Below are 26,929 nucleotides of genomic sequence, written 5' to 3'. Positions count from 1 at the left end.
AGTCTTGATAAAAGAAGCAGCCGCTTATCAATGAGGAGCACCATCACAGCACCCCAGTCTCATTACTATCAAGTCCTCCTACAGGTTTTTTTTAAGAACCACATATAGAAGGCCGCAGGCCTGACCCGTATCTTCCCAGTTGGTATGGACCTTTAACCCCGCTCACTATCCAGCGTTTAAACTTCCGGGTTTACATTTAAACCGACTATTAATAGCTTATTAATATCTTAGTTAGAAGGTGATCATTCAAGCGGTTCCGTAGTGTTGTGGTTACACGCTCGCTTCAATTGTGAGAGGCCCAAGGTTCGAGCCCTAGTAGAATCAAATTATTTTATTTGTGTCCTATGTTAACTGTTTGTTTTGATATAGACATTTAAGTTTAAATAAATATACTGTTTAATTGTAACCATTTTTTGTTTTTATTATGCCCATGCAATATATGTGTGAGAGGGTGGGGGGGGGGGGTTCGTAAACACATTAAAACTTTAACAGTGTTTTCATATCAATGAGTACTCAACCCCTATCGTAAATGAGCAACGTAAGAATAAGTTCAGAATCATCTCCCCTTGAAGTTGAGAAAAATATGAAATTACGCTTACAAGATGAAGCAGATTTTTTAAAACCTACACAGATCTGTTCAATTAATGAAAAACTGCACACGGATGCCAGTAAAACAGGAAACCAATGTAAATAAAATGAACTATGAAATATTTGGGGGTTATAACACAAAATCATAGATATATAGATCTACCAGTATCTTTTTCTATTTTGTTTAAAATAATCGACCAATATATTAATATTTACAGAAGAAAAAAATCATTCCATGTCACTTCATTGAGTGCCTTTTACACTGAAAATCCCGACGCCCTTTGATGCTTTTCATCAATACTTATCTTGTAAAGTATGTTGTAACCCTGCATGAAATGTGCAATGCCTCAATAGTATTAGTGTTGTTTAACCATAAGTACACAAAAGTTGCTGCCCTTTTTCATAACTTGGCCACTTATTACCGCGTTTACTGTCGACATTAATTTTACAGGGTGCTGGAGAATTCGGTAAATGACAAGTTCGGTAAATTGATTTATATAGTAAAAGCCGTGGAGGTTTCGGTAAATTGATTTTATAGAAGAGGTATACCTACAACGAGGTGTTAATGACACCTATTAGCGGCTTACAATAACATTAGGGGCATTTATTTGCAAACTGTGGATTAATTTTGAGTTGAGTAATTAATGCTATGCCTAAGGTAAAGAATTAAGGGAAATGAATGAGCTACCTCTGAAAAACGAATTCTGTTAGGAAATTTTTGGTTAATTTTACGATTTAAATAACGCAATACTGTTTTTTTTTAATTGGTGCTTTTATTTAAATAACATAATAGTAACATAATAGTAATAAGAAGTAATGATTTATGGCGGAATCAATGTAAGCTCTTCAATTAAGTTTAATGCTATTTTTAAAAGTTTCTTGTAAAATATGATTGAATAAAAATGATTTCATGTTGAATTTTATATTTATTTATATGTTTTATTATTTCTTTCTGGTTGAGAAAAACACAAGAAAAAACAATATATAAAATTTAATACGTGTACGTAATTAATAAAAAGTAATAAATGAGTTAAGCGAAGAGATACACATAATTAAAAACTGATAAAAATGACATCTAACACAACGCCAGCAGAATGAATACACTGTGTAATAGCAAGCTGCTGTGATGATCATTATCTTATCAACTTAATACACAGGCACCAGGCTACTGTACTGGAACAATGGGTTTTACGGCCAAAATAACTGATATCATTTTTTGCCTAAACAAATCGGTTCAATAAAAAAATAATAACTGATTTACTTTGTAATCCGTTTTATTTGCCATATATTATAAATAAGCAACAAGTAAAACATGGATACAATATATATATTGAAATATTTCATGTCATTTAAAAAAATGAGGGAGTAATCACATATTAATAACATACATTTTTGACACACTACAATATTAATACGACACATTATTATCATTCAGATTTTCCGCATGCTGATTTAATTTAATTACATTTCTAATACAAATGAGATACATGTACGATACTGTTCAATTTAATGTTACATTTCAACCATATCAGTCGTTCATCGTTCAAGACTCGTCGTCGTCGAGCATGTGGTGGACCGCTGTGGATGGTCCCAGGGCATTGATGTGGCTGATGATCCTCAGAAGTTCAGTGGTTGTCAGCTTCTCCTCTTCGTAGTCATCCCATGCTTGATGTAGTCTGCCGTGTATCGTAACATACTTCTTCCGTCTGATCTTCGTGAGAAGGTGCTGGCTCACCAGCCGTATATGTAGATCAACTGTCTCAGATTCCTCTCTGAGAAGGTTGGCCAACTTGTAAAGACCAAGGTTGGCTGAACACGCTCGTGCGTTGATGCGTCTATGCCATCCTGTAATTATAATAAAAACATATGTTTGTACTTAATAACATGATTATGTCATTTTTTATCAGTTTTTAATAACAGTCGTATGAAACAAATGCTTACTACCGATTTTGTATACTATGAAAGTATAATATTAATATACGAATAATATCCAATGTGAAACTGTGAATTGTTTCTTACTTATAAATTAATAATGCTAATTGTATTATAGTTACCTTCCAAGTCGTTGTTCGTGCGTTTTTATCAACTAATTGTTTAAAAACATATATAAAATACAAAACGATCATGACCTAAAGATAAACTTTTAATATTTTTTTTTTTTTTTTTTTTTTACCTCCATCGATTAGAATATTAATAGGTTGCAAGCCTGGATAATTAATAATAACACTTTGCAAACATCTCTAATTTGATAAAATCAAGTCCGTACATTTAAACAGATAATTTAATTAGTGCCAAACAACTCAATTAATGTACATCACAATTAATCCACAGTTTGCAAATAAATGCCCCTAATGTTATTGTAAGCCGATAATATGTGTCATTAACACCTCGTTATAGGTATACCTCCTCTATAAAATCAATTTACCGAAACCTCCACGGCTTTTACTATATAAATCAATTTACCGAACTTGTCATTTACCGAAACCTCCATAACCCATTTTACAAGCCGAGGCTGCAACAAGTTATAGTTGTAAGAACTGTTATGTGCCTGATAAAAATCCTTTCATAGATGATAATAGGTGCTTCCTAATATGCGGGTAAAGGTTAGTTTTATGTCTGTAGTGTAAATTTGCATTAGCGATACTAAAGACTAAAAGAATAAGCATTCGCGCTAAACACCATGCATACAGTCGATTGGTGTATAGCGGATTTTAGTGAGTAACGGATAGGTTAAACGTTTTTTTGCAAAATACTTTTATTTATGTTAAGATTTATAGTTTTCTATGAATTGAATACAAAAAGCCTATCATTGTTAAGTCGATTCATGTTTTTGTTGACGTGTTTCAATGTTTACAGTCAATTTTGTGCTTGCTACCACTTGAGTTAAGCGACTTTTGTCTTATGCGACCACTTTAAATCCCGCCCGAGCGTTTCAACTATATTTTCATATTGTATTAAGCGACTTTTGTCTTACGCGACCAGCGACTGCCGATTTTAGTGTATTTTGATGCCCGAGTCTAGAATTAAGCGACCGCTTTAAGGTAAAAGTGGTAAATCTGTTGACCGTTCAAGAACAAATCAGTGTTGATTGTTTATCTAACCCGCGATAACATGAACGATCTCATCTTTGTTTTAATTTCACACCAGCCATTTCCTTTGTCTCGATGACCGGTTCTGACCGGTGTTAATGCTGACTGCGCATCAATTTTTGGTGTTGAATAATACAGTGAGGTATTGCCAACAGTCTACGGGTTAAAGAGTTTACTATCTGGGATGTTAAGTGACAAATTTGATCGCAGATTTAATTGCAGAAACAATGAGCCAACGCTGCAAATATTTTCACAGTGTTCTCGAGAGGTGTAAAAAATAAACTATTAATCGGTAACATGTAGCGAAATCTGTTCATTGAAAAATGTAGTTGTTATTATGCTAATTAGTTTGTGTTAGCAAATTTTCCAATCAGGCGTGTTTATTTATTTTTAAATCAAGGTGTTTTATTTATTTCCCTATGTACCATAATCAAGTCAAATATATAGAAGCTTACATGCAGAAATTAAAATGTCAAAACGGGACGTATTAACGTTAAATGAGAAAATTCGGATATTGGAATTGTCGAAGAGTAAAAGTGCACATACATTTAATCGCGAATGAGTTTGGAGTGACGTTGGAAAAACCCATTCTCCATGCAAACCGTTTACGTTGTATTTAGAATTAGAGAGAACAAATACAACTTATTTTAAGTAAAAAATTGTTTTATTCATTTAATTTATATTTAGATTCATTTGATTACAAAAGCAGAAATCGCTGTGTCAAAAGGAGATAATCCGATATCTGGATTTAAAATCAAAGGTCCGCATTCATCCCAAATGGCCTTTTTTTAATTTAAAGACCATTTTATTAAGAGACCACTTTTGGTTACTCCCTTTAGTGGTCTCTAAATACAAGATTGACTGTACTGTATATTTATACAAAAAAGCAAGCCTGACTTTTCTGGTATGTTCTGTGTATAAAACAGACGAAATGACAACATTTGGATTAAATAAAAAAATATTAAAATGTTAAAGCCACACCTTGCCTCTGACTTTGAAATGAAATACATGTTAATCAAAACATATAGATGAAATTTGAAAGTTTGCAAAATTGTCATTAAATCTATATTCTAATTAGCAAGATATTTATTATTTTACAAACGGTACCGCTTTTTAAACCAAAAGGATTCCTAGAAGTGTACGTCCATTCATTTCGATAAACGTGATTGTTTTTAAGTTTTAAAGCGCAAAAAAGACGGATTTCTACCTTGTAACTACCAGATATATTCTAATTGGCATAGATAAAATTAAATCTATAGCCTAGTTAGCAAGTAATTTATTATTTTTCAAACGGTACCGCTTTTAAAGCGTGAAGTAGGATTTCTAGACGTATACATCCATTTCGACAAACGTAATTATTTTAAAGTGCAAAAAAGACGGATTTCAACATTGTAACCACCAGATATATTCTAATTGGCATAGATAACATATGTTTCTTATTTATACTTACATTAACTATGCCAAATAAGGTGTGTGGCTTTAAATGATGATTAGGAATATTTGATGGTTAAATTAAATGGATGAAAACTATTTTGTACCAATATGAGTCTGTTTATTTATTGTTCCTATTGCCAATGCATGTATCACTTTAATTAGGTCATCTGTTGAATGAACTGAGTGTATGCAAATGAAATAATATGTGACTTGCGCCAAGCATGCGCAACACACGTGTTTACACCAGCAAACGTGCGATCATCACAAATACCAGTATATCGAAAATACCCTACACGATGATACCCTCAAAATATCTAATAATTTTTTGAAAAAGTAAAAAAATTTATTGAGAAATTTCATTTCAAGATGGATTTTTAGTAGATTTCATTATGTTCTCCATCATTTTTGGACATATACATTTAACACCAACAATCAATTGATATTGAAGAATACCGGTGTAGCATGAGATTTGCAAGACCGTGAATAGTCTTGCATTTCTCTGATTACCCCCCATAATACATACAAAGCCGCTGACGTGGAAACCTAAAGATCGATGTCCAATACAATTAGTAATTAATTTATTTGAATTTTTAGAAGTTTTGTTAATATTAAAAGTACAAAATGACTTTTTACATAAAGAGTGGAAACGACTACTGTTCAGACTGTTGTTACTTCCAGACATTATTGGTTAAAGTTATAATTGGTTAAAATGAAAATGGCCCAGAGAAAAAAACGGGCTCACAGTTTAAAACTGTCACTGATTAAAAAAATTGTGCTTAAAACGGACCAAATTTTTTATGAGTATGTTTATACTGAAGTGTTACCACAAGTACACTTAAAACATGAAGATGTAACAAATTCTGTATACACTTATATATAGAGAATATAGTTAAATCTTAAGGTATTAAGTATCTGTAAGTGTTAAGATTTAAATATAATTATTTGTTATCATGGTGAATTAATTAAAAAAAATCCTGCCTAAATTACTTAAGATATGGGAACCAAGAAAGTGAATCTTGGTTCATTGTGTTACACATTTACAGTTATTTCTCCATTCGTCAAGTGATTCACCAAAATGATTGTGCTGGTGTAGGAAATATTTAATATTTTTAATGGCTATTCATAGCTTTTTCCCATTTTTTATTTTTCCAAAATATAGATCCACATGATAATTGTGATGATGTCCTGAACTGTTTATGGATAGTTATACATTTATAATAATAAATTACACTTATTGACTGAAATAATCATGTTGGTAATTTGTTAGTGATGTTTTATATTTCTCATGGCTTGCCAAAAAATTTTTGCCTTTTATATTTGCAAAAACAACTTACTGACTGGCATAACCCGCTGATAATAATTGCCCCGAGAAGTGCAATACCAAGTAATTGTCTCACTCTGAAAAAATGATATTGGTGGTGGTTGTGACTGATATTTGGCTTAACCAGCTAAAACTTATTGCCGGTGAGAACTGCAAAAACAATCATTTGTACTAAAAAATAAAATTGATGGTGGTTGTGTCTTATATAATGTTTGGCCTAATCAGCTAATTCTTATTGCCAGTGAGAAGTGCAATACTAACATGAGTGGAATTTTTCCACTGATCCGCAGATTTTTGCGGATCGGGTTGTCCGGGCGATTGGCGTAAAATTCTTTTTAAAAAATGGGGTAGGGGGTATGACCGATTCTGCAGGCATTATACCATATGTCATAAGCAGGGATCATATTTTTTTCGGTTTTGTCGGTCCTAGACCGATTGGGGTCATGAAAGACCGATTGAAAATCCCAAACAGTCGGTCCGATTTTGTTTGCTAAAATTCCCATGTCATGAAATCGATTACACAGTGTACATGCTAACACACCCTAATGACATTCTTATCTCGATTAGGTGTGATAAACCACGGAGCGTATATTGACCTCATCTAGAGTCCGTGGATAAATCATTCGCTGCAGTCTCTTAACCGGTCATGACCGGTTTATTGCACGTCAGACCAAGAATAAAAAACTTGTGAACAGCGGATTAAAGTCGCATCCGAAAAGACGCGTCTGAAAGCACGCACTGTAACTAAACAAAACATGCCGATACATTTTCCACCAGCGTAATAATCCGGTAATATAATTATGAATGAAAGTCGCGGATCTGATCGACAGAACAGCCGAAAGTTATTTTTATGGGCGGAACTTCACATAAAATAGTACACAAGAAAAATAATATAAATTGTATAAATCTTTAGTAAAACCGTGTTGGAATCGATATAATTCGTGAATTTTATAGTTTGTTGTTGAATAACTCACGAGCGGAAAATTAGATGCGTGGTTTCAAATGCTTCGCTCTCATGATTTAATCCCTACGCATCAAAACTATTGGCCGTGTGTTATTTGACAACAAACTATTACGTACACAAATATTTTCTTAATTATTTGGTTTATTATTGTCAGTAGCAAACCTATGCACAGACATTTGTTTGGTTCAGTGCATGTTTGTAAGCTATTATCGAGTCGACAACGATTTAAAACATCGGTATAGACTTACACGGATTAATAAAATTGACAACAATGAAAAAAAAGTCTGATAAAACAGCACACGAAACATCAATGAAATAGCAAATGATAAAACCAGTTGAGAAAACTCGAATGTTCTGATTAAAAAAAAATGCTTAAGGGAATTTTACTTGTACGTTTATTATACCACCTTCATGAATGGCAGAATCAATGGTTTATATTTTGACGTAATTTGTCATGATTTCGGACATAAATTTTCGGATACTTTTTCCCCATTTATATCCAGACCGATTGATATTGCGGGAAAATATGATCCCTGGTCATAAGCGGTCCGAAAAATCCGCAGCTGGCGAAATCTCTCCCCATATTACACTGGTAGATTATACCGAAGTATTTTTTGAAAGAAGCGATTTCAGTGTTTTAAGGTTTGTCATTGCGTTATTCACACGATTATGACTAAGTTACTGGCTGGACCAGCTGATAGGAATTGCCTGTGAGAAGTGCAAGACCAATTATTTGTCTGACATATTGATGTTGGTGGTTGTGTCTTATATTTGGCTTGACCAGCTGATACAAATTGCCTGTGAGAAATGCAAGACCAAGCAATTGTCTTAAAAAGTGGTGTTGGTTGTTGTGGTTGTGTCTTATAATTGGCTTTATCAGCTGATAGTTATTGCCTGTGAGAAGTGCAAGACCAAGTTATTTTCTGATAATGATGTTGGTGGTGGTTGTTTCTTATATTTCCCTTCCCAATATAAAATACGCTTTTTACAAAAATACGCTTCAAAAAGTGTATTTTTTTCTGCATTTTTAACGAAAAGAGTATTTATTCTGCATTTTTTTCATGAGTAAGTGCGCGAAAGCGTGTTTCTTCTTATTTGCCCAAAAATACGCTTTCTGTACAAGTGCATTTTTTGCAAACAAAGTTTTTTAATAGTGTTTAGACAAAGTCTTTTTATGCAAAAAGCGTGTTTTTTAATGAAGTGAATTTTTTGAGCATATAAGTGTATCTTCTTATTTGCAAAAAACATCTTTCTGTACAAGTGTATTTTTATGTGCATCTTCGTAAAAAATGATTGAATCTCTAGTAGTGTGTATTTTTGTAATAATTTGTTCAAAAGGGACACTGTAGGAAATAACTGAAGTTAAACTAGGACAGGGATCTACTGTTTATTAGGAGGATTGTACTGAATTCTTTTTAGCTCACCTGATTGCTCAGGATTGTACTGAATTCTTTTTAGCTCACCTGATTGCTCAGGTGAGCTTTTGTGACCGGTCTTTGTCTGTCGTATGTCCGTCCGTTAACATTTGCTCGCAAACACTATAGAGGCCACATTTCTTGTCCCGTCTTCATGAAACTTGGTCAGAAGCTTTGTCCCAATGAAATCTCGGCCGAGTTTGAAACTGGGTTGTGCAAGGTCAAAAACTAGGTCACTAGGTCAAAAAAAGAAAAACCTTGTAAACACTGTAGAAGTCACATTTCATGCCCAATCTTTATGTTACTTTGTCAAAATGTTTGTCTTAATGATATCTTGGTTGAGTTCAAAAGTGGTTCCATTGAAAAACATGGCCACCAGTGGGTGGGGCAGTTTTCCTTATTTGGCTGTAGAGAAACCTTGTAAACACTCTAGAAGTCACAATTTTTGCCCAATCATCATGAAAGTTGGTCAAAATATTGGTTCAATTGATGTCTCGGACGAGTTCAAAAATGGTCAAGATAGGTGAAAAAACATGGCCGCCAGTGGGCAGGGCATTTTTCTCTATATGCATATAGTGGCAGTTTTCCCTATTTGGCTATAGAGAAACCTTGTAAACACTCTAGAAGTCACAATTTTTGCCCAATCATCATGAAAGTTGGTCAAAACATTGCTTTTATTGATATGTCAGACGAGTTTGAAAATGGTCAGGATCGGTGAAAAAAACATGGCAGCCAGTGGGCGGGGCATTATTCTCTATATGTATACAGTGAAAACATGTGAACACAGTTGAAGTCACATTTTTGGCCCAATTTTCATGAAATTTGCTCAGAACATTTGTTTCCTTGATACGAGAGTTGAGTTAAAAAATGGTTCCGGTCAGTTGAATAACATGGCTGCTGGGAGGGGGGCAGTTTTCTCATTATGCCCCCCCCCCTTTCGAAGAAGAGGGGGTATATTGTTTTGCTCATGTCGGTCTGTCAGTCCACCAGATGGTTTCCGGATGATAACTCAAGAGCGCTTATGCCAAGGATCATGAAACTTCATAGGTACATTGATCATGACTCGCAGATGACCCCTATTGATTTTCAGGTCACTAGGTCAAATGTCAAGGTCACGATGACCTGAAATAGTAAAATGGTTTCCGGATGATAACTCAAGAACACTTATGCCTAGGATCATGAAACTTTATAGATACATTGATCATGACTTGCAGATGACCCCTATTGATTTTAAGGTCACTAGGTCAAAGGTCAAGGTCACGGTGACCCAAAGCAGTAAATGGTTTCCGGATGATAACTCAAGAACGCTTATGCCTAGAATCATGAAACTTCATAGATACATTGATCATGTCTCGCAGATAACCCCTATGGATTTTCAGGTTACTAGGTCAAAAATCAAGGTCACGATGACCCGAAATAGTAAAATGGTTTCTGGATGATAACTCAAGTACGCTTAGGCCTAGGATCCTGAAACTTTATAGATACATTGATCATGACTCGCAGATGACCCCTATTGATTTTCAGGTCACTAGGTCAAAGGTCAAGGTCACAGTGACCCAAAGCAGTTAAATGGTTTCCGGATGATAACTCAAGAACACTTATGCCTAGGATCATGAAACTTCATAGATATATTGATCATGACTTGCAGATAACCCCTAAAATAAACTTGATTTTCAGGTCACTAGGTAAAAAATCAAGGTCACAATGACCGGAAATAGTAAAATGGTGTCTGGATGATAACTCAAAGACGCTTAGGCTTAGGATCATGAAACTTCATAGGTACATTGATCATAACTCGTAGATGACCCCTATTGATTTTCAGGTCACTAGGTCAAAGGTCAAGGTCACGATGACCCGAAATAGTAAAATGGTTTCCGGATGATAACTCAAGAAGGCTTAGGCTTAGGATCATGAAACTTCATAGGTACATTGATCATGACTCGTAGATGACCCCTATAGATTTTCAGGTTACTAGGTCAAAGGTTAAGGTCATGGTGACCCGAAATAGTAAAATGGTTTCCAGATGATAACTCAAGAACGCTTATGCCTAGGATCATGAAACTTCATAGGTACATTGATCATGACTCGTGGATGACCCCTATTGATTTTCAGGTCACTAGGTCAAAGGTCAAGGTCACGGTGGCCTGAAATAGTAAAATGGTTTCTGGATGATAACTCAAGAACACTTATGCCTAGGTTCATAAAATGTCATAGGTATATTGATCATGACTCGCAGATGACCCCTATTGATTTTCAGGTCACTAGGTCAAAGGTCAAGGTCACTTACTTCAAATTGTAAAATTGTTCCCGGATGATAACTCAACAATACTTACGCCTAGGATCATGAAATTTTATAGGTACATTGATCATAACTGGCAGATGACCCCTATTGAATTTCAGGTCACTAGGTCAAAGGTCAAGGTCACAGTGACTTGAAACATTAAAATGGTTTCCGGATGATAACTCATAAATGCTTACGCCTAGGATCATGAAACTTCATAGGTACATTGATCATGACTCGCACATGAAATAATGATGAAACTTGACCAGGATGTTTATCTGGACAATATCTAGGTCAAGTTTGACATTTGGTAAAGATTGAATGAACCGACTCCTCTCAAGTGAGCGAACTAGGGCCATCTTGGCCCTCTTGTTCATAATTTAGTATGTTTGACAAAATTAAATTAAAATAGAATTGAGATATAATAATCATGAGACACATCTATCTATAAAAAATAAAAAAATATTTTTTTAATTTTTTTTAGGGGGAATTTTCCCCCCCAAAAGGGGAAAAAATATACTTTTCAGGGGGGAATGCGGCCAAATTTCGGCCGTGGATTTGACAGATTGAGGGCCCTGTGTACACAATGCCATAACTTTTCCTTGCACAATTGTCTGATTATTTTCCTTTTTCATGTCATGCTTTACTTTTGTCTGTGTCTTTACTCCTTTTGATTGCCCTTTGTCGAGCGGCAAATGCGTTGTGGGCAAGGGGGAGTTATTTCAAGACATAAAAATGACAGTGGCATATGATATTTATTAATTTTACTCCTCAACAGCCTATAATATTTATGCCCCCTTCGAAGAAGAGGGGGCATATGGTTTTGCACATGTCGGTCAGTCCGTCGTTCGGTCCGTCCACCAAATGGTTTCCGGATGATACCTCAAGAATGCTTAGGCCTGGGATCAGGAAAGTTCATAGGTTCATTAATCATGACTGGCAGGTCAAAGTTCAAAGTCACATTGACTCGAAGCAGTAAAATGGTTTCCGGATGATACCTCAAGAACGCATAAGCCTGGGATCAGAAAAGTCCATAGGGACATTGGTCATGCACGGCAGATGACCACTATTCACTTTTAGGTCACTAGGTCAAAGTTCAAGGTCACCGTGACTTGAAACAGTAAAATGGTTTCCGAATGATAACTCAAGAACGCTTAAGCGTGGGACCAGGAATTAATTGCCAATCATACTCTAATGTATTCACACAAAGGCTGCCACTACAACTGAGAGCCAATTTGGGGGGCATGCGTGTTTTACAAACAGCCCTTGTTGTATTATGTACCCCTCAACTGCATATGATATTTATATACTGTACCCTCAAACTGTCTACAATATTAATGTACAGTACCCCTGAACTACCAAAACTACCTCTTATATTTATATACTGTGCCCCTGTGCACCTTAGCCAAATTATGTTGGTAAAATGTATGTTGGTAGATTATTATACCTAGCTTGTGATTAACTTTGGGACCACTCAATATCTTTAGTTTATATGGATGAATTGTGCTGAGATTGTATGTGTAGGGAGCTTGCATACAGACCACACTTGAGATAACGCAATTATTTAATTTAATAACTGAAACGCTGAAAGCCTGGTTTCATGGCGGAATCATTTTCTTGTTCATATACTGTAGCCCTAAACTGCTTATATGATTTATATTATCTAACCCTCAACTGCCAATTGCATGTATGTAACAACTTAAATGACATTTATATAAATATAACTCGTGATCTCATTTCAGAAGATTTGCGTAAGATCCTGGGGCCACTGGGCAAAAGGATAGAGGTGCACCAGTGGACAAGTATATTTAATTGAACCTTTAACCATGTTCGTAATTTTAAATAAACTATATGTCAACAAATAATATTTTACTCCTGAGCTTAGCAGGATCATGAGGAGTTGGTCAGAGTTTTAACTAGATGATGTGTAGGTCAAGTTCGAACATGGGCCATGCCGGGTCAAAAACTAGGTCACGGGGTCACTTAGTGTGTTTTAAACCTCACCATGTTGTCCGCTCTCTAATTCAAGTAGTTTTTATCCAATCTTCACCAAAATTGGTCAGAAGTTGTATCTTGATAATGTCTAGGGCAAGTATGAATATGGGTCATGCCGGGTCAAAAATAAGGTCACGGGGTCACTTAGGGCATTTTAAACATCACAATTTTGTCCGCTCTCTAATTCAAGTGGTTTTCATCCAATCTTCACCTAACTTGGTCAGAAGTTGTATCTAGATGATGTCTAGGTCAAGATAGAATATGGGTCATGCCGGGTCAAAAACTAGGGCACGGGGTATCTTAGTGCATTTTAAACCTCACCATGTTGTCCGCTCTCTAATTCAAGTAGTTTTCATCCAATCCTCACCAAACTTGGTCACAAGTTTTATCTAAATGATCTCAAGGACAAGTTTGAACATGGGCCATTCCAGGCCAAAAACTAGGTCACGGGGTCACTTAGTGCGTTTTTTAACATTCAGCATGGTGTCCGCTCTCTAATTCATGTAGTTTACATCCGATCTTCACCAAACTTGGTCAGAAGTTTTATGGAGATGATCTTAAGGCCAAGTTAGAACATGGGCCTTTCTGGGTCAAAAACTAGGTCAAGGGGTCACTTAGTGCGTTTTAAAAATTGAGCATGGTGTCCGCTGTTTTTTTGTAAAGACGACATGCAAAATATCAGGGCTTACTCTGCCATTCGCCAAATTAGCCAATGGCTACAAATTTAACTATTTGGCTAAAGAAAATTCTATTTGGCTACAACTTTTTCTTCATTAAAACTTAAAAATAGCCAAAAATAGAAGAATTTTGCCAAAACAAAGTGAATTTGGCTAAAGAAATTTTTGAGCCAGGGGAAGCCCTGAATATTATGTGTCAATGCAGCATGTGGGGGAATTAGTCAAGTCTGTGACAAAGCTCTAGTTTCCTTTGACAATGTAAGCAGTAACACGCACAATCTCTGTGTTAACTTGATGATGTAGGCAATGTAAGCAGTAACACTCACGATCTCTGTGTAAACTTGATGATGTAGACAATGTAAGCAGTAACACTCACAATCTCTGTGTAAACTTGATGATGTAGGCAATGTAAGCAGGAACACTCACAATCTCTGTGTAAACTTGATGGTGTAGGCAATGTAAGCAGTAACACGCACGATCTCTGTGTAAACTTGATGATGTAGACAATGTAAGCAGTAACACTCACAATCTCTGTGTAAACTTGATGGTGTAGGCAATGTAAGCAGTAACACTCACAATCTCTGTGTTAACTTGATGGTGTAGGCAATGTAAGCAGTAACACTCACAATCTCTGTGTAAACTTGATGATGTAGACAATGTAAGCAGTACCACGCACAATCTCTGTGTTAACTTGATGATGTAGACAATGTAAGCAGTAACACTCACAATCTCTGTGTAAACTTGATGGTGTAGGCAATGTAAGCAGTAACACTCACAATCTCTGTGTAAACTTGATGGTGTAGGCAATGTTAGCAGTAACACGCATGATCTCTGTGTTAACTTGATGATGTAGACAATGTAAGCAGTAACACGCACGATCTCTGTGTTAACTTGATGGTGTAGGCAATGTAAGCAGTAACACTCACGATCTCTGTGTTAACTTGAAGTGGTGTAGGCCAGAGCGTATATTGACAGGAGTTGAATAGAGTATTTGACCCTTACTGTAGTAAATTCAATTTTATGCAATAACTAATCATCTGATTTTATTGGTTTATACTTTATCTTGTTGCTTATTAATTTCTCTTTAAAAAACACAAATCTTTTAGTATATTTCGGTTGTTATTAATAGATTTATAGCGATTTAAACACGAGAAATAAACTTTTTATGTTTTACCCAAGCGCGTTTAACCCTGTCGATACTTTGTCACGTGACCAGTAGCTATCGATTAGCGTACATCGAAGCGCCGAGGTTATACATTTTGATGTACCCACTAACGTCTTTTTTCTAATTTGACTTTAATTTCTCAGCCGATTTTGACAAATTATATATCATTAGAAAGCCTACGTTTTGTAGTTTTCAGATATATAAATATATATGAAGTTTTTCTTCTAATTTGGGCAGCCCGGCAAGTTATAACTTTAACTTTTGCAAATATCATACTGTTTTAGAATCTAGATTTACGGTAAACATGGTCGTACTTTATACAGATTTGTAGTGTTTATATTTTGAGTTCAGTTTTTAAAACTACATCTTGCTTAGAAGAATAAAATTCTGTATACGATAGAAAAAAATTTGTTTTTAAAATGAAAGTAAGTAAGGAATGAATTTGTACCAAAGTAGCGCGGGTTCATAACGCTCCGAACGTTTGGAGTTTTAGAATCTAGGTTTACATGTTAGTACTTTACACCGATTTGTAGCGTTAATATTTATGCCCCCCTTTGAAGAAGAGGGGGTATATTGTTTTGCACATGTCGGTCCGTACGTATGTCCGTCTGTATGTCCGTCCGTCCACCAGATGGTTTTCGGATGATAACTCAAGAACGCTTACGCCTAGGATCATGAAACTTCATAGGTACATTGATCATGACTGGCAGATGACCCCTATTGATTTTGAGGTCACTAGGTCAAAGGTCAAGGTCACAGTGACTCGTTCTTGGATGCAGTTTAGGACCACATTTGCAGATTATATTATGTACTGGTGTCGTGGGGTCTCCGTCCCCACCAGATGGTTTCCGGATGATAACTCAAGAACGCTTACGCCTAGGATCGTGAAACTTCATAGGTACATTGATCATAACTGGCAGATGACCCCTATTGATTTTGAGGTCACTAGGTCAAAGGTCAAGGTCACAGTGACTCGTTCTTGGATGCAGTTTAGGACCACAATTGCAGATTATATTATATACTGGTGTCGTGGGGTCTCCGTCCCCAACAGATGTTTTCAGGATGATAACTCAAGAACGCTTACGCCTAGGTTAAAAAAACTTCATATGTACATTGAGCATGACTGGCAGATGACCCCTATTGATTTTCAGGTCACTTGGTAAAAGGCCAACAGGGGTTTTTCAGCACTGTCTGTGCCTCCAGGAAACGGAGGCATTCCCAAAGCAAACGGACCCGTTCCCAATCAAATTTTGATTGCATTTTTCCCAATTCCAAAAAATAAAATCTTCCAAAATCGTAAAAAGTAAACATAATTTATATCGAAAGAGTGGCTTCCCTTCATTCGCGACGTAATAAAGCCTTTAGTGACACAGAATTTTTGGTGTATTTGCCGGATGCATTTACTCTCAGCGATGACGTTCGAACTGTTCCGCATTATACAAGAGTATATAGAGCCGCACAATACACATTCTATACCATATCTGTAGACGCTTATTTTCAATCATGGCTTCGCACAATAGTAAATATTACATTTAAAAAAACAAAAAATAGATGCTAAAGGATGTGTAACGTTATAATCGATGTTTTCGAAACGCTCAGAATTTTCCGAAATTAATGCCACGAGTAACCCTGAACAGACAAGCTCGGACGATACGCAGCAAAATGTAACAGCAACAGAAGTAATGCCAGGGCCGTCAATAACAAAATCGGCAACTGAATGCTCAGAGCCTTGTAAGAAAGTTGTAGTTCAATCGTCATTTAATACATTAAAGTATGAAATGAAATACCCATGGCTCTATTTTAGCTCGGCCAAAAATGTTGCTGTAACTTGTGTTTGGGCAGTGTTTGTTTTGCATGTGTTTATATAAAGAAAATTGTTAAACCACAGACTTATTTAAGCATGATTAATTCAATTTTTTTCCCCAAAATGAGCCGTTTCACGAAACAAAAATTCCCAAAATGGGCAATTTTGTCGATAAAAAATTCCCAATTTGGTCAGACTCCTTTTCCCAAAGCAGGCAGAAAAACCCCTGGTCAAGGTCACTGACTCGAAATAGTAAAATGGTTCCCGGATGATAACTCAACAATACTTACGCCTAGGATCATGAAATTTTATAGGTACATTGATCATAACTGGCAGATGACCCCTATTGAATTTCAGGTCACTAGGTCAAAGGTCAAGGTTACAGTGACTTGAAACAGTAAAATGGTTTCCGGATGATAACCAAAAATGCTTACGCCTAGGATCATGAAACTTCATAGAAACATTGATCATGACTGGCAGATGACCCCTATTGATTTTCAGGTCAATAGGTCAAAGGTCAAGGTCACAGTGACTTGAAACAATAAAATGGTTCCCGGATGATAACTCAACAATACTTACGCCCAGGATAACTCAAGAACGCTTAGGCCAAGGATCATGAAATTTTATAGGTACATTGATCATAACTGGCAGATGACCCCTATTGAATTTCAGGTCACTAGGTCAAAGGTCAAGGTCACAGTGACTTGAAACAGTAAAATGGTTTCCGGATGATAACTCAAAAATGCTTACGCCTAGGATCATGAAACTTCATAGGGACATTGATCATGACTGGCAGATGACCTCTATTGATTTTCAGGTCACTAGGTCAAAGTTCAAGGTCACAGTGACAAAAAACGTATTCACACAATGGCTGCCACTACAACTGACAGCCCATATGGGGGGCATGCATGTTTTACAAACAGCCCTTGTTTTATTAGACATTGTTCAAGGTGAATTTAAATGCGTATAAAAACCTTATTTTGTGCTATAATGTGCTATAATGTATGGTAGAAAGATTTGGCTATAGAGAAACCTTGTAAACACACTAGAAGTCACAATTTTTGCCCAATCATCATGAAACTTGGTACAAAGATTGGTTTTATATATATCACATAATTAATGCCATAATTTTTGCCCTTAGATTGTCCAAATGTTCATTATATTATATAAAATCCTTGTAAACACTCTAGAGGTCACAATTTTGTTTCAGTTTTTATGAATCTTGGTCATAATATTTATTTTTGTAAGCAAAGTTTGATGTTTGGTAAGGGGGGGGGGGGGGTCAACTCAAAATAAAGGTCACCAGGTCAAATCTTACAAAAACAAAAACACTCCATATGCCAGAGTTTTGGTTCAATAATGATGAAACTTGACCAGGATGTTTGTCTGGACAATATCTAGGTAAAGTTTGACGTTTGGTAAAGATTGAATGAACCGACTCCTCTCAGGTGAGCGAACTAGGGCCATCTTGGCCCTCTTGTGTTGATAATCTCACTGTGTAACATAGTGGGTGGGGTAAACATGATGAAAAACGCCGGAATAAGGAGAAGAACATTTAAAAATAGGGGTTTATTGTATGAACCTTCATTTGTAAGGTAAGATAAGATGATAAAACTTTCAAACTCGAAACCACGTTGTTGGTATTCGTCAAATATTCGGTTCGGGAGGTGGCGATTTAACGAATACAATTCGTCCACAGCCATATTCGAGTAATTTGAATATTTAAATGTATCGTTCCACCCTTGTTAGAGACAAAAATGTTATTTGAGGGCTAAAATGATTTTTTTAAGATAAAAAAGTTATTTGAGAGATAAAAATGCTATTTTAGAGATAAACATGGTATTTAAGAGCTAAAAATGTTTTTTTTTAGAGATAGAAATGTTATTTGAGAGATAAAAATGCTATTTTAGAGATAACAATGCTATTTCAGGGTCCAAGAGGGGTCAGTGGCTTTGCAGGTTGTTAGGTAGATCCTGGAATTGGAACTCCTGGCTGTAAAGGAGAGCCCGGACAAACAGGTCAACCCGGATTGCCTGGGGCTGCTACAGGCGCTGGAAGCAAGGGGACAAGGTATGGGGGCCATGATTGGTGACTTGGATAAAAGCGTGGGACAAAAGGATGAAGCTCAAAACTACTGTTAAGCATTGCAGATTCATAAAAGTTATTTACAAGTTTCCACAGATCATCAATTTTAACCCACAAGTGATAGTCTGTGTTTAAACCTTTTTATTTTAGGGTTGATTGCATCAAAAGCCCTCTGCTTATTGAAAAGGTTATGAGTCTGTTTATTGTGTAGAAACAGTACTTGGTATATTTTAGGGAAGGATAAAGAACGCTACCAGAGAAGGGATTGAAACAGTGACCTCCTTGGGTCGTATTTCAGAAGCATCTTGTATTCTTATCCTTAAATTGGGGAATTTTCTTAAGTGTTTCATTTCATATTGCAATAGATTGCATCAAGATATACATTTAAATAACATCATTATGCCAATGTTATTTTAGGAATACCAAAAACACATGTGTTTCCTTATTTAGTAAACGTTGAGTTAACAGATTTTGAAAAAGAATGAAGTTGTTTCTCTGTTTTCTATAATTGTTTACTTATTTAGTAAAGAAATACAAAACATTGTAATTTTGAACTTAAGTGAAATTATTAACGAAATGACTTAAGATGTTTCTTGAATACCACCCCTGGTTGCTAAGCGGACTCTATTCCTGCAATGCATTGGCCACCTCAAATTATTAGTTATTGGATTTGTTGTTGGAGTGAAGTGTTAAAAAAAAAGATCAATCTGAAAACTATTGTAAATCATAAGCAGATACATAGCGGATTTTTTTTGGGATCCATAGATTATTGATTTTAATACACCAATCAATAGATAATTGATTTTAATAAATCATTTTACTTCATATGAAATACTGTAAAATCATTTACATAACTAATTATGTAACATTTGCATAAAATTTTGTACAAAAAAAAATACTTTCACGGTAAGCCTCTTTCTGTCATTTTCGAACCTGTTTGTGTGAAATTTGTGGATCTTCCATGTGACTAAAGATGAGTTACTTTGTTTCTAAGGAGACCCTGGTAATGATGGAAAACCTGTACGGGATGTAAGTATTCTTTATAATGTACCCGCTTCATAAATAGCCCTGGGGGACTTACCATTTTCAAAAAAGAAGGGAATATACAAATGCCAGTGAACAAAGTAGTATATGAATTTGGAATAAGACATTCATCTTGAATTAAACAAAAAAATCAACAATGAATTATATGCAGTTTTACCTATTGTATTTATTAATTTTGACAACTTGAGACGCGTTTTGAGAAAACTGGGTATAATGCAAATGCGTTACGTGCCGTCCCAGATTAGCCTGTGCAGTCCCCACAGGCTAATCAGGGACTACACTTACCGCTTTTATGACATTTTTTGTTTAAATGAAGTCTCTAAGCGAAAATCCAATTTAGGCAGAAAGTGTCGTCCCTGATTAGCCTGTGCGGACTGCACAGGCTAATCTGGGACGACACTTTTCGCACAAGCATTATGCCCAGTTTTCTCAGAACACGACACAATTATAAGTTTATAAGACGCTTGCCTTTATAATGGAATCAGTGTAAGCAGAAAATAAGCACGCTGCTACAGAAAAAACCTGGACCTTTTGTGATCTATTTACAACGTAATCATGGACCATTGAAGCTTCTAGACCCTTGTAGACAACATCTATTTAACCATGATCCACATTAACCTTTGTCCCTTGTGACCCATAGGGAGAAGCATGTGCTAGATGACCTCAGGGATTGCCTGGAAACCAAAGTGACGACAGTGGAAGGGGAATCGTGGGGCCTGAGGGACCTAAGGGCGAAAGGGTAAGTTTGGGTGTTAAATCACAAAAGTGTTTAATTGATCTTAAAGTTTTATATTCTATATTGACCATGAAGTTTAATAGTTTAATTTAATCTTGAAATTTAAAAGTTTATATTGAGTTTGATATGTTATTTTGACCTTTAAGTTGTATATTTCATATTGACCTTGAAGTTGTATATAAACCTTGCGGTTGTATTGTTTATAATGACCTTGAAGTTGTATAATTTATGTTTACCTTTCAGTTTTATATTTTATATTGATCTTTATTTTATTAATAGGAGATGAAATTCACTGTTTTATTTAAGAACATTTGATTATGATAATTTTTAACCAGGTTTTCCGAAGGAAAAAACTGGTTATTAGATTGGCGAATGCGGGCGGGCTGGCTGGCTGGCTGGCGGGCTGGCGGGCGGGCGGAACAAGCTTGTCCGGGCCATAACTATGTCGTTCATTGTCAGATTTTAAAATCATTTGGCACATTTGTTCACCATCATTGGACGGTGTGTCGCGCGAAATAATTACGTCGATATCTCCAAGCTCAAGGTCACACTTTGAGTTCAAAGGTCAAAAATGGCCATAAATGAGCTTGTCCTGGCCATAACTATGTCATTCATTGTGAGATTTTAAAATCATTTGGCACATTTGTTCACCATCATGGGACGGTGTGTCGCACGAAAGAATCACGTCAATATCTCCAATGTCAAGGTCGCCACGACTAAAAATATATTTTTTTAAAAACAAACTTACAAAGGGGGTTAATTTTGTTTGTTCATTTCAAAAGTTCAGTTTGAGTTTTCTCCCTTTATCAGATTTTTTTTCACAATGAAAACCTGGTTTTGTGACAATTTTGTCCCTTGTTATTTCATGAAATTCAATATTCAATGTTAGAAAACTTTAACAACCTTTAACCTTTCACCTCTCAGGGTCCACCTGGATACCCGGGTCAGAACGGTCTGCCAGGTACAAGATACAAGATACAAGAATCTTTATTTAACGTCGGATGTGAATAACAATAAACATTAGCTCATGAGCTATTTCCCGACAAAACAATTGTATATATATAACAAGTGTATATTGAGCTGAAAGAAAGAAAGATTAAGCATATTATATAAGCATTTATAGTACAAGGACATATTTAAAGCATATGAAACACAAAATTAAGTAAAAATGTTCATTAAAAGCATAATATTTTGTAAGTTACACACAAATACGACAAAGGGAAATATACCTAAAAACTGTATTGGAGCTGTTTTTGCATAGTTCATAATTAAAACATATGTTATACACTTTTAAGTTGTACAAACAAAGCATTGCAGACCTTTATTAAAATTTAAGATAATAAAACAATGTCGGGATGGTGTGGGAGAGAGAGGACCCATGGGACCACCAGGACCACCTGGAGACGCGACTGCACTGCGGGGCCCACTGGGGCAACCCGGAGCACCTGGTCTGCCCGGAACAGGATCTGGGTCTGGAGGTGACGGAGCTGCTGTAAGTATGGAATGTGTTGGTCCGACCTCCGGTAAAGTTTAATCCAATGTTAGTATAGTAGTCCAGCCGTGAGTTAAGTTTAATTTAATGTTGGTATAGTAGTCCAGCCATGCATTAAGTTTACTCCAATTTTAGTATAGTCATCGAGCCAATGAGTTAAATGCTGTGGACAAAACAGGCTTAATGCATGTGTGTGAAGTGAGGCTTAATGCATGTGTGTGAAGTGAGGCTTAATGCATGTGTGTGAAGTGAGGCTTAATGCATGTGTGTGAAGTGAGGCTTAATGCATGTGTGTGAAGTGAGGCTTAATGCATGTGTGTGAAGTGAGGCTTAATGCATGTGTGTGAAGTGAGGCTTAATGCATGTGTGTGAAGTGAGGCTTAATGCATGTGTGTGAAGTGAGGCTTAATGCATGTGTGTGAAGTGAGGCTTAATGCATGTGTGTGAAGTGAGGCTTAATGCATGTGTGTGAAGTGAGGCTTAATGCATGTGTGTGAAGTGAGGCTTAATGCATGTGTGTGAAGTGAGGCTTAATGCATGTGTGTGAAGTGAGGCTTAATGCATGTGTGTGAAGTGAGGCTTAATGCATGTGTGTGAAGTGTAGTTCCAGATAAGCCTGTGCAGCCCACACAGGCTTATCAGGGATGACACTTTCTGCCAAAGCTGAATGCTTGTTTGGAAGATATTTCCTATAAAAGCCAGATGTGTGGTCCCTTAGTATCCTGACTGCACAGGCTAATCTTGAACAATTCTTTGCAACATGCAATAAGCCTATTTTGCCAGGGCAAGGCTCGTTAATTTATTGTTAAAGTATTTTAATGTATGCATTCAGTTTGTACTGTGTCTGGTCATATTTCAGACCCCAGCTCAATTTGTCATTTTAGTTCATTTCAGACCCTAGTTAAGTTTGTCTTTGGATTTATTTCATACTCCAGTTAAGTTTGTACTCTCTTTTGGCTCAGTTCAGACCTTACTTTTGTTTTTACTGTCTTTGGATTAATTTCAGACTCCCAGTTCAGTTTGTCATATTGGGTTCATTTCAGACCCCAGTTCAGTTTGTCTTTGTGTTCATTTCAGACTAAAGTTCAGTTTGTTTTTGGGTTCATTTCAGACCGGAGTTCAGACTGTTTTGGGGCTCATTCCAGACCCCTGTTTAGTTTGTAGGTACTATCTTTGGGTTGTCCTCAAACACCTGTTCAATTTGTCTTTCGCATCATCTCAGACCATAGATCAGTTTGTCTTTGGGTTAATATCAGACTCCAGATCAGATTTCACTGACTTTGGGTTTATCTAAGACCCAGTTCAGTTTGTCTTTGGGTTCATTTCAGACCCCGGTTCAGTTTGCTGACAAGTCTGAGCTCAAGAGAGCAGCTTACAAAATTCCAATTGGAACGCTGGCCTTCGTACTGAACACAGAACAAGTGTATATACGCGTTTCCCAGGGTTGGAGAAGTATAACGGTGAGCATTTCAGAGTTATTTCCTTTAGTAAAAATGTGTACCTGCAAGGGGCAGATGAAAATAAACCCAGACTAGAATTTTTTTTCTAATGATAAATGTATTTTACTTGCTGTAAAGAGTTATTTATTGTGAGCACAATCAGCCATTTTAATTGTTTTGTAAAAAAAACAAAAACATGCAGTTTTGTCTAAATGGAGTAATCTTATAAGAAGGGGTATTGTATATATTGGGATTACGCACTTGGTTCATAAAGATGTGTCAATGTCCTGGGTAGAACTTGTACTTGATGTCTTTGGGGAGATCTAAAGAATGCTTCCAAGGAGGGGATCAAACCTTTACCTCACAGTTGCTGGGCGGGCACCGTATCCACTATGACACCACATATCTTGTCATAGCACGACAAATCTTAAATCTTTATCAGAATTTGCATTTGAAAACAAAGGTTACTTTTTGATACTACAGTTATGTGTTGCATACAAATTGTTTTAATTCCTAATGATACTTACTTTGTAGCCTGGAAATGACTTAATTCGTTTGCTGCCAGAAACACCAGTAGTAAGTTACTTCCCTTGGCTGTAATCTTGCCATTTATAACTTAAAGTACCTCCCTGTGCCATGATCTTGCTATTTACACATAGACATGTTTTTCGTACCGGTATTCTACGTTAAATTAAATTCAAATGATCAACACGCACAAATAATTCACTTACACCAATGCACACAGAAGTAGTTAAAAAATCTGATTTTAACACATATTTAGGGATTTTGTTTGACTCCATAAACATGTAACTCGTGTACTGCTTACATATAAATAGAAGCATTTGATTTTTTATCAAACCAGCGTGAAATATATTTTGATAAACTTCATGTTTAGTATTAGATGGAGTGTTGTATTGTAAACTTATATTGTAAACTTATTCTAGAATGAATGACACTATTAACTAGTATTTTTGTTGCAAGCAAATGCTAGGTCCTATACATTTTGCGTGTGACATGTTAGATTGTATGCATTGACTAGATGTGTAGGATTACACAAATTAAACAAAAGTATTGGAATGCCAATATTGCAAATACAATGTCAGTGTCAAGTAACGCTCTCTCTATTGGTCATTGTCGGCCTGGGTACTACTTACATGTACTTTGGGTATTCTCAAGTTTACTTAAATGTACCCTGGATACGGAAAATATACTTACACATACCCGACCAATTTAGACTGTACCCGATTTTAATTCCCCCCTAAAATCCGATGTCATAAAAAGCGCTACGGAATACAAAACAAAATTCTTGCTAAAAAAAGAGAAAATCCTCAAAATATAATATAGAGGCCATTTTACACATTATTTTCATAAATATGAACATAATTAATTTGAAAAAAAGCCAACAAGGACCAATTTAGCATAAGTATTCCTGGGTACGTTTCAGTATATTTTCTGTACCTGGGATACATGTAAGTATACTTTAGTGTACTCAGGGTACATTTAAGTATTACCCGAGCAGACGATGACCAATCGAGCTATTACTTTGGGGAGTTAATTTCTACAATTTAAGTCTTATATTATAATACAAAAAGGCTAATTATTGTCTGGCTTCATTTAAAATCCATGGAAATAAAAAATAATTGACTTCCGAAGCCATTACGAAACAAGACATTAATTAAGATGTGCTACAAAAAACCTTAACTAAAATAATATTCCGTAAAATCATTTATATTTGTCGGCATAAATTATGTGTTGTTTTTTTATAATTCTTTTGTAGACTCGTAAAGTCATGGATTTCTAATTTTTGTGGGGGAAAAAAGAGGAAATTGCGTCAGTAATTTTCCTCTGTTTTTGGGTTAAATGTGTTGATCAGTAAACCCACAAATTGAAAATAAGTTTCACACAAATAATAATGTTTTTACAGTATTTTAGTTTAAGCTACACATGACAAGCCATGTTATCCATAGGAGTTGGGATCTTGTCATTATTTATGGTGATATGCAAAATTAACTTAACACTTTCCCACTCAGAAGCAAAGTTAAAATGGCTATGTGCCAACAGCATCAAACCAAAATAGCCTGTGAGTATTTCACAGTCTGTTCAAGTTTTATGCTGTTTGCTGCTCATCAGTATCTAAGGGTTGGAAATGAAGTCTTTAAAACTTAAATATATTAAGAAAGGTCTTTAATTAAAGTTAACTTTCTAAGGGAAAACCCATGCGTAAAAATCTAAGTGGTTAAGGGTAAACCAAACACTATTTTTACTAGGTGACAATGTAGAGGGTTGAATGTGAAACAATTGTATCTTGTATAGAAATTTGAAGCAGATACATCAGTCTGCATATTTGTAAAAAAAGTATTAAACAATTGATCTCAAGAATTAAGTTGTTTTGTTTCTTACTTCTATTGTACAAACTTGACTCCTTGAGGTTATTATTTTTTCTTAATCTACCACATGTTGTGTGGAATTATTTAAATTTTGGAGATGAAAGACGAATTATGTGTGGCTGATATTCTAAATTTAAGCACTGTGTTTTTAAGTCTCTTACAGTCATTTATGCATTATTATAATGTATCAATTGCCTATATGTCTTGCTTGGTATTGCACACCGGCTTTGAAAAATTTGTTTATCATACGGCATATACCCAGCTTCACAGGTTGTATAAATGGGTATCATATCATTTCCAATTTAAAGAGACCTCTTTGCAGATTTTGGCATGTTTTTCATTAAATGCTTTACATTTGATAATTATAAACAGTGAAACTAATAAGCTTAAAAAAAAATCAAGAATAAAAGAGAAGGAAAAAGAAAAAAAAAGAGAAAAAAAAGTAATCCTTAAATGGACTTGAGCCCCTGAGCCATGGAGTGTGTTTCAGGAACCTGTTGAGGGGGAGACACGTGGCCAGCTGGCAGCCAAGAGCAAACTGCATCAGGAGGCAGACGAGAAGAAGGCCCTGAAGACTGAGGCATACAACTCGCAGGACAGGCTGGTGAAGTCACGCCGCAAGCCGCACGAGGATGACGAAAACATGGAGTTGGAGAAGCAGCGCTCCAGCATGGTAGCCTTCGAGAAGAAGCAGCCCAAGTTTGATCACCTACATGTCTTAAAGAGGTGGGTGTACCATAGGGAGACCTGTGTTTATTCATTTGTCATATGAAGGCTTGTTCATTCATTTTGCATATAAAGGAAGTCCTTTGACCTATTTTCAAACTAAGAAAAATAGGCACTACAGTTGTACAATGCCAAATGATATTTCTTTAGCTTACCCAAAAGGACTTAATAATTTTTATTTGAAGATCTCTTTTCATGTGGATTTTTTTTCCTCCAAAATTAGATTAATGAAATATAAAAAGCTTGACAGTAACTGTTCATACATTTATTAACAAACAAGCTGAGAA

General features: G+C 35.9%; 1 protein-coding gene and 1 long non-coding RNA gene across 2 annotated transcripts in view; both read left to right on the top strand.

Moving 5' to 3' along the window:
• Positions 1-1,002: 1,002 nt before the first annotated feature.
• On the top strand, positions 1,003-19,848 carry LOC127832406 (uncharacterized). Its single transcript, XR_008026887.1, has 5 exons — positions 1,003-1,055; positions 3,095-3,191; positions 12,835-12,894; positions 18,664-18,803; positions 19,813-19,848. It is a non-coding gene; the product is annotated as an uncharacterized LOC127832406 (long non-coding RNA).
• A 470-nt stretch (positions 19,849-20,318) lies between these two features.
• The window catches only part of LOC127831617 (myosin-10-like), a 57,213-nt gene continuing 50,602 nt past the window's right edge, over positions 20,319-26,929 (top strand). Inside the window, exons 1-6 of the mRNA XM_052356596.1 lie at positions 20,319-20,601; positions 21,523-21,559; positions 21,935-22,090; positions 23,419-23,550; positions 24,064-24,105; positions 26,407-26,642. Coding sequence (XP_052212556.1) covers positions 21,977-22,090; positions 23,419-23,550; positions 24,064-24,105; positions 26,407-26,642 — 524 coding nt within the window. The 5' untranslated portion in view covers positions 20,319-20,601; positions 21,523-21,559; positions 21,935-21,976. The remainder of the gene's footprint in view (positions 20,602-21,522; positions 21,560-21,934; positions 22,091-23,418; positions 23,551-24,063; positions 24,106-26,406; positions 26,643-26,929) is intronic.

This window comes from Dreissena polymorpha, chromosome 5, assembly GCF_020536995.1.
Source record: "Dreissena polymorpha isolate Duluth1 chromosome 5, UMN_Dpol_1.0, whole genome shotgun sequence".
Taxonomy (NCBI): domain Eukaryota; kingdom Metazoa; phylum Mollusca; class Bivalvia; order Myida; family Dreissenidae; genus Dreissena; species Dreissena polymorpha.
The sequence above is the reverse complement of the archived record's forward strand: the minus strand, read 5'-3'. Positions and strand labels throughout refer to the sequence as shown.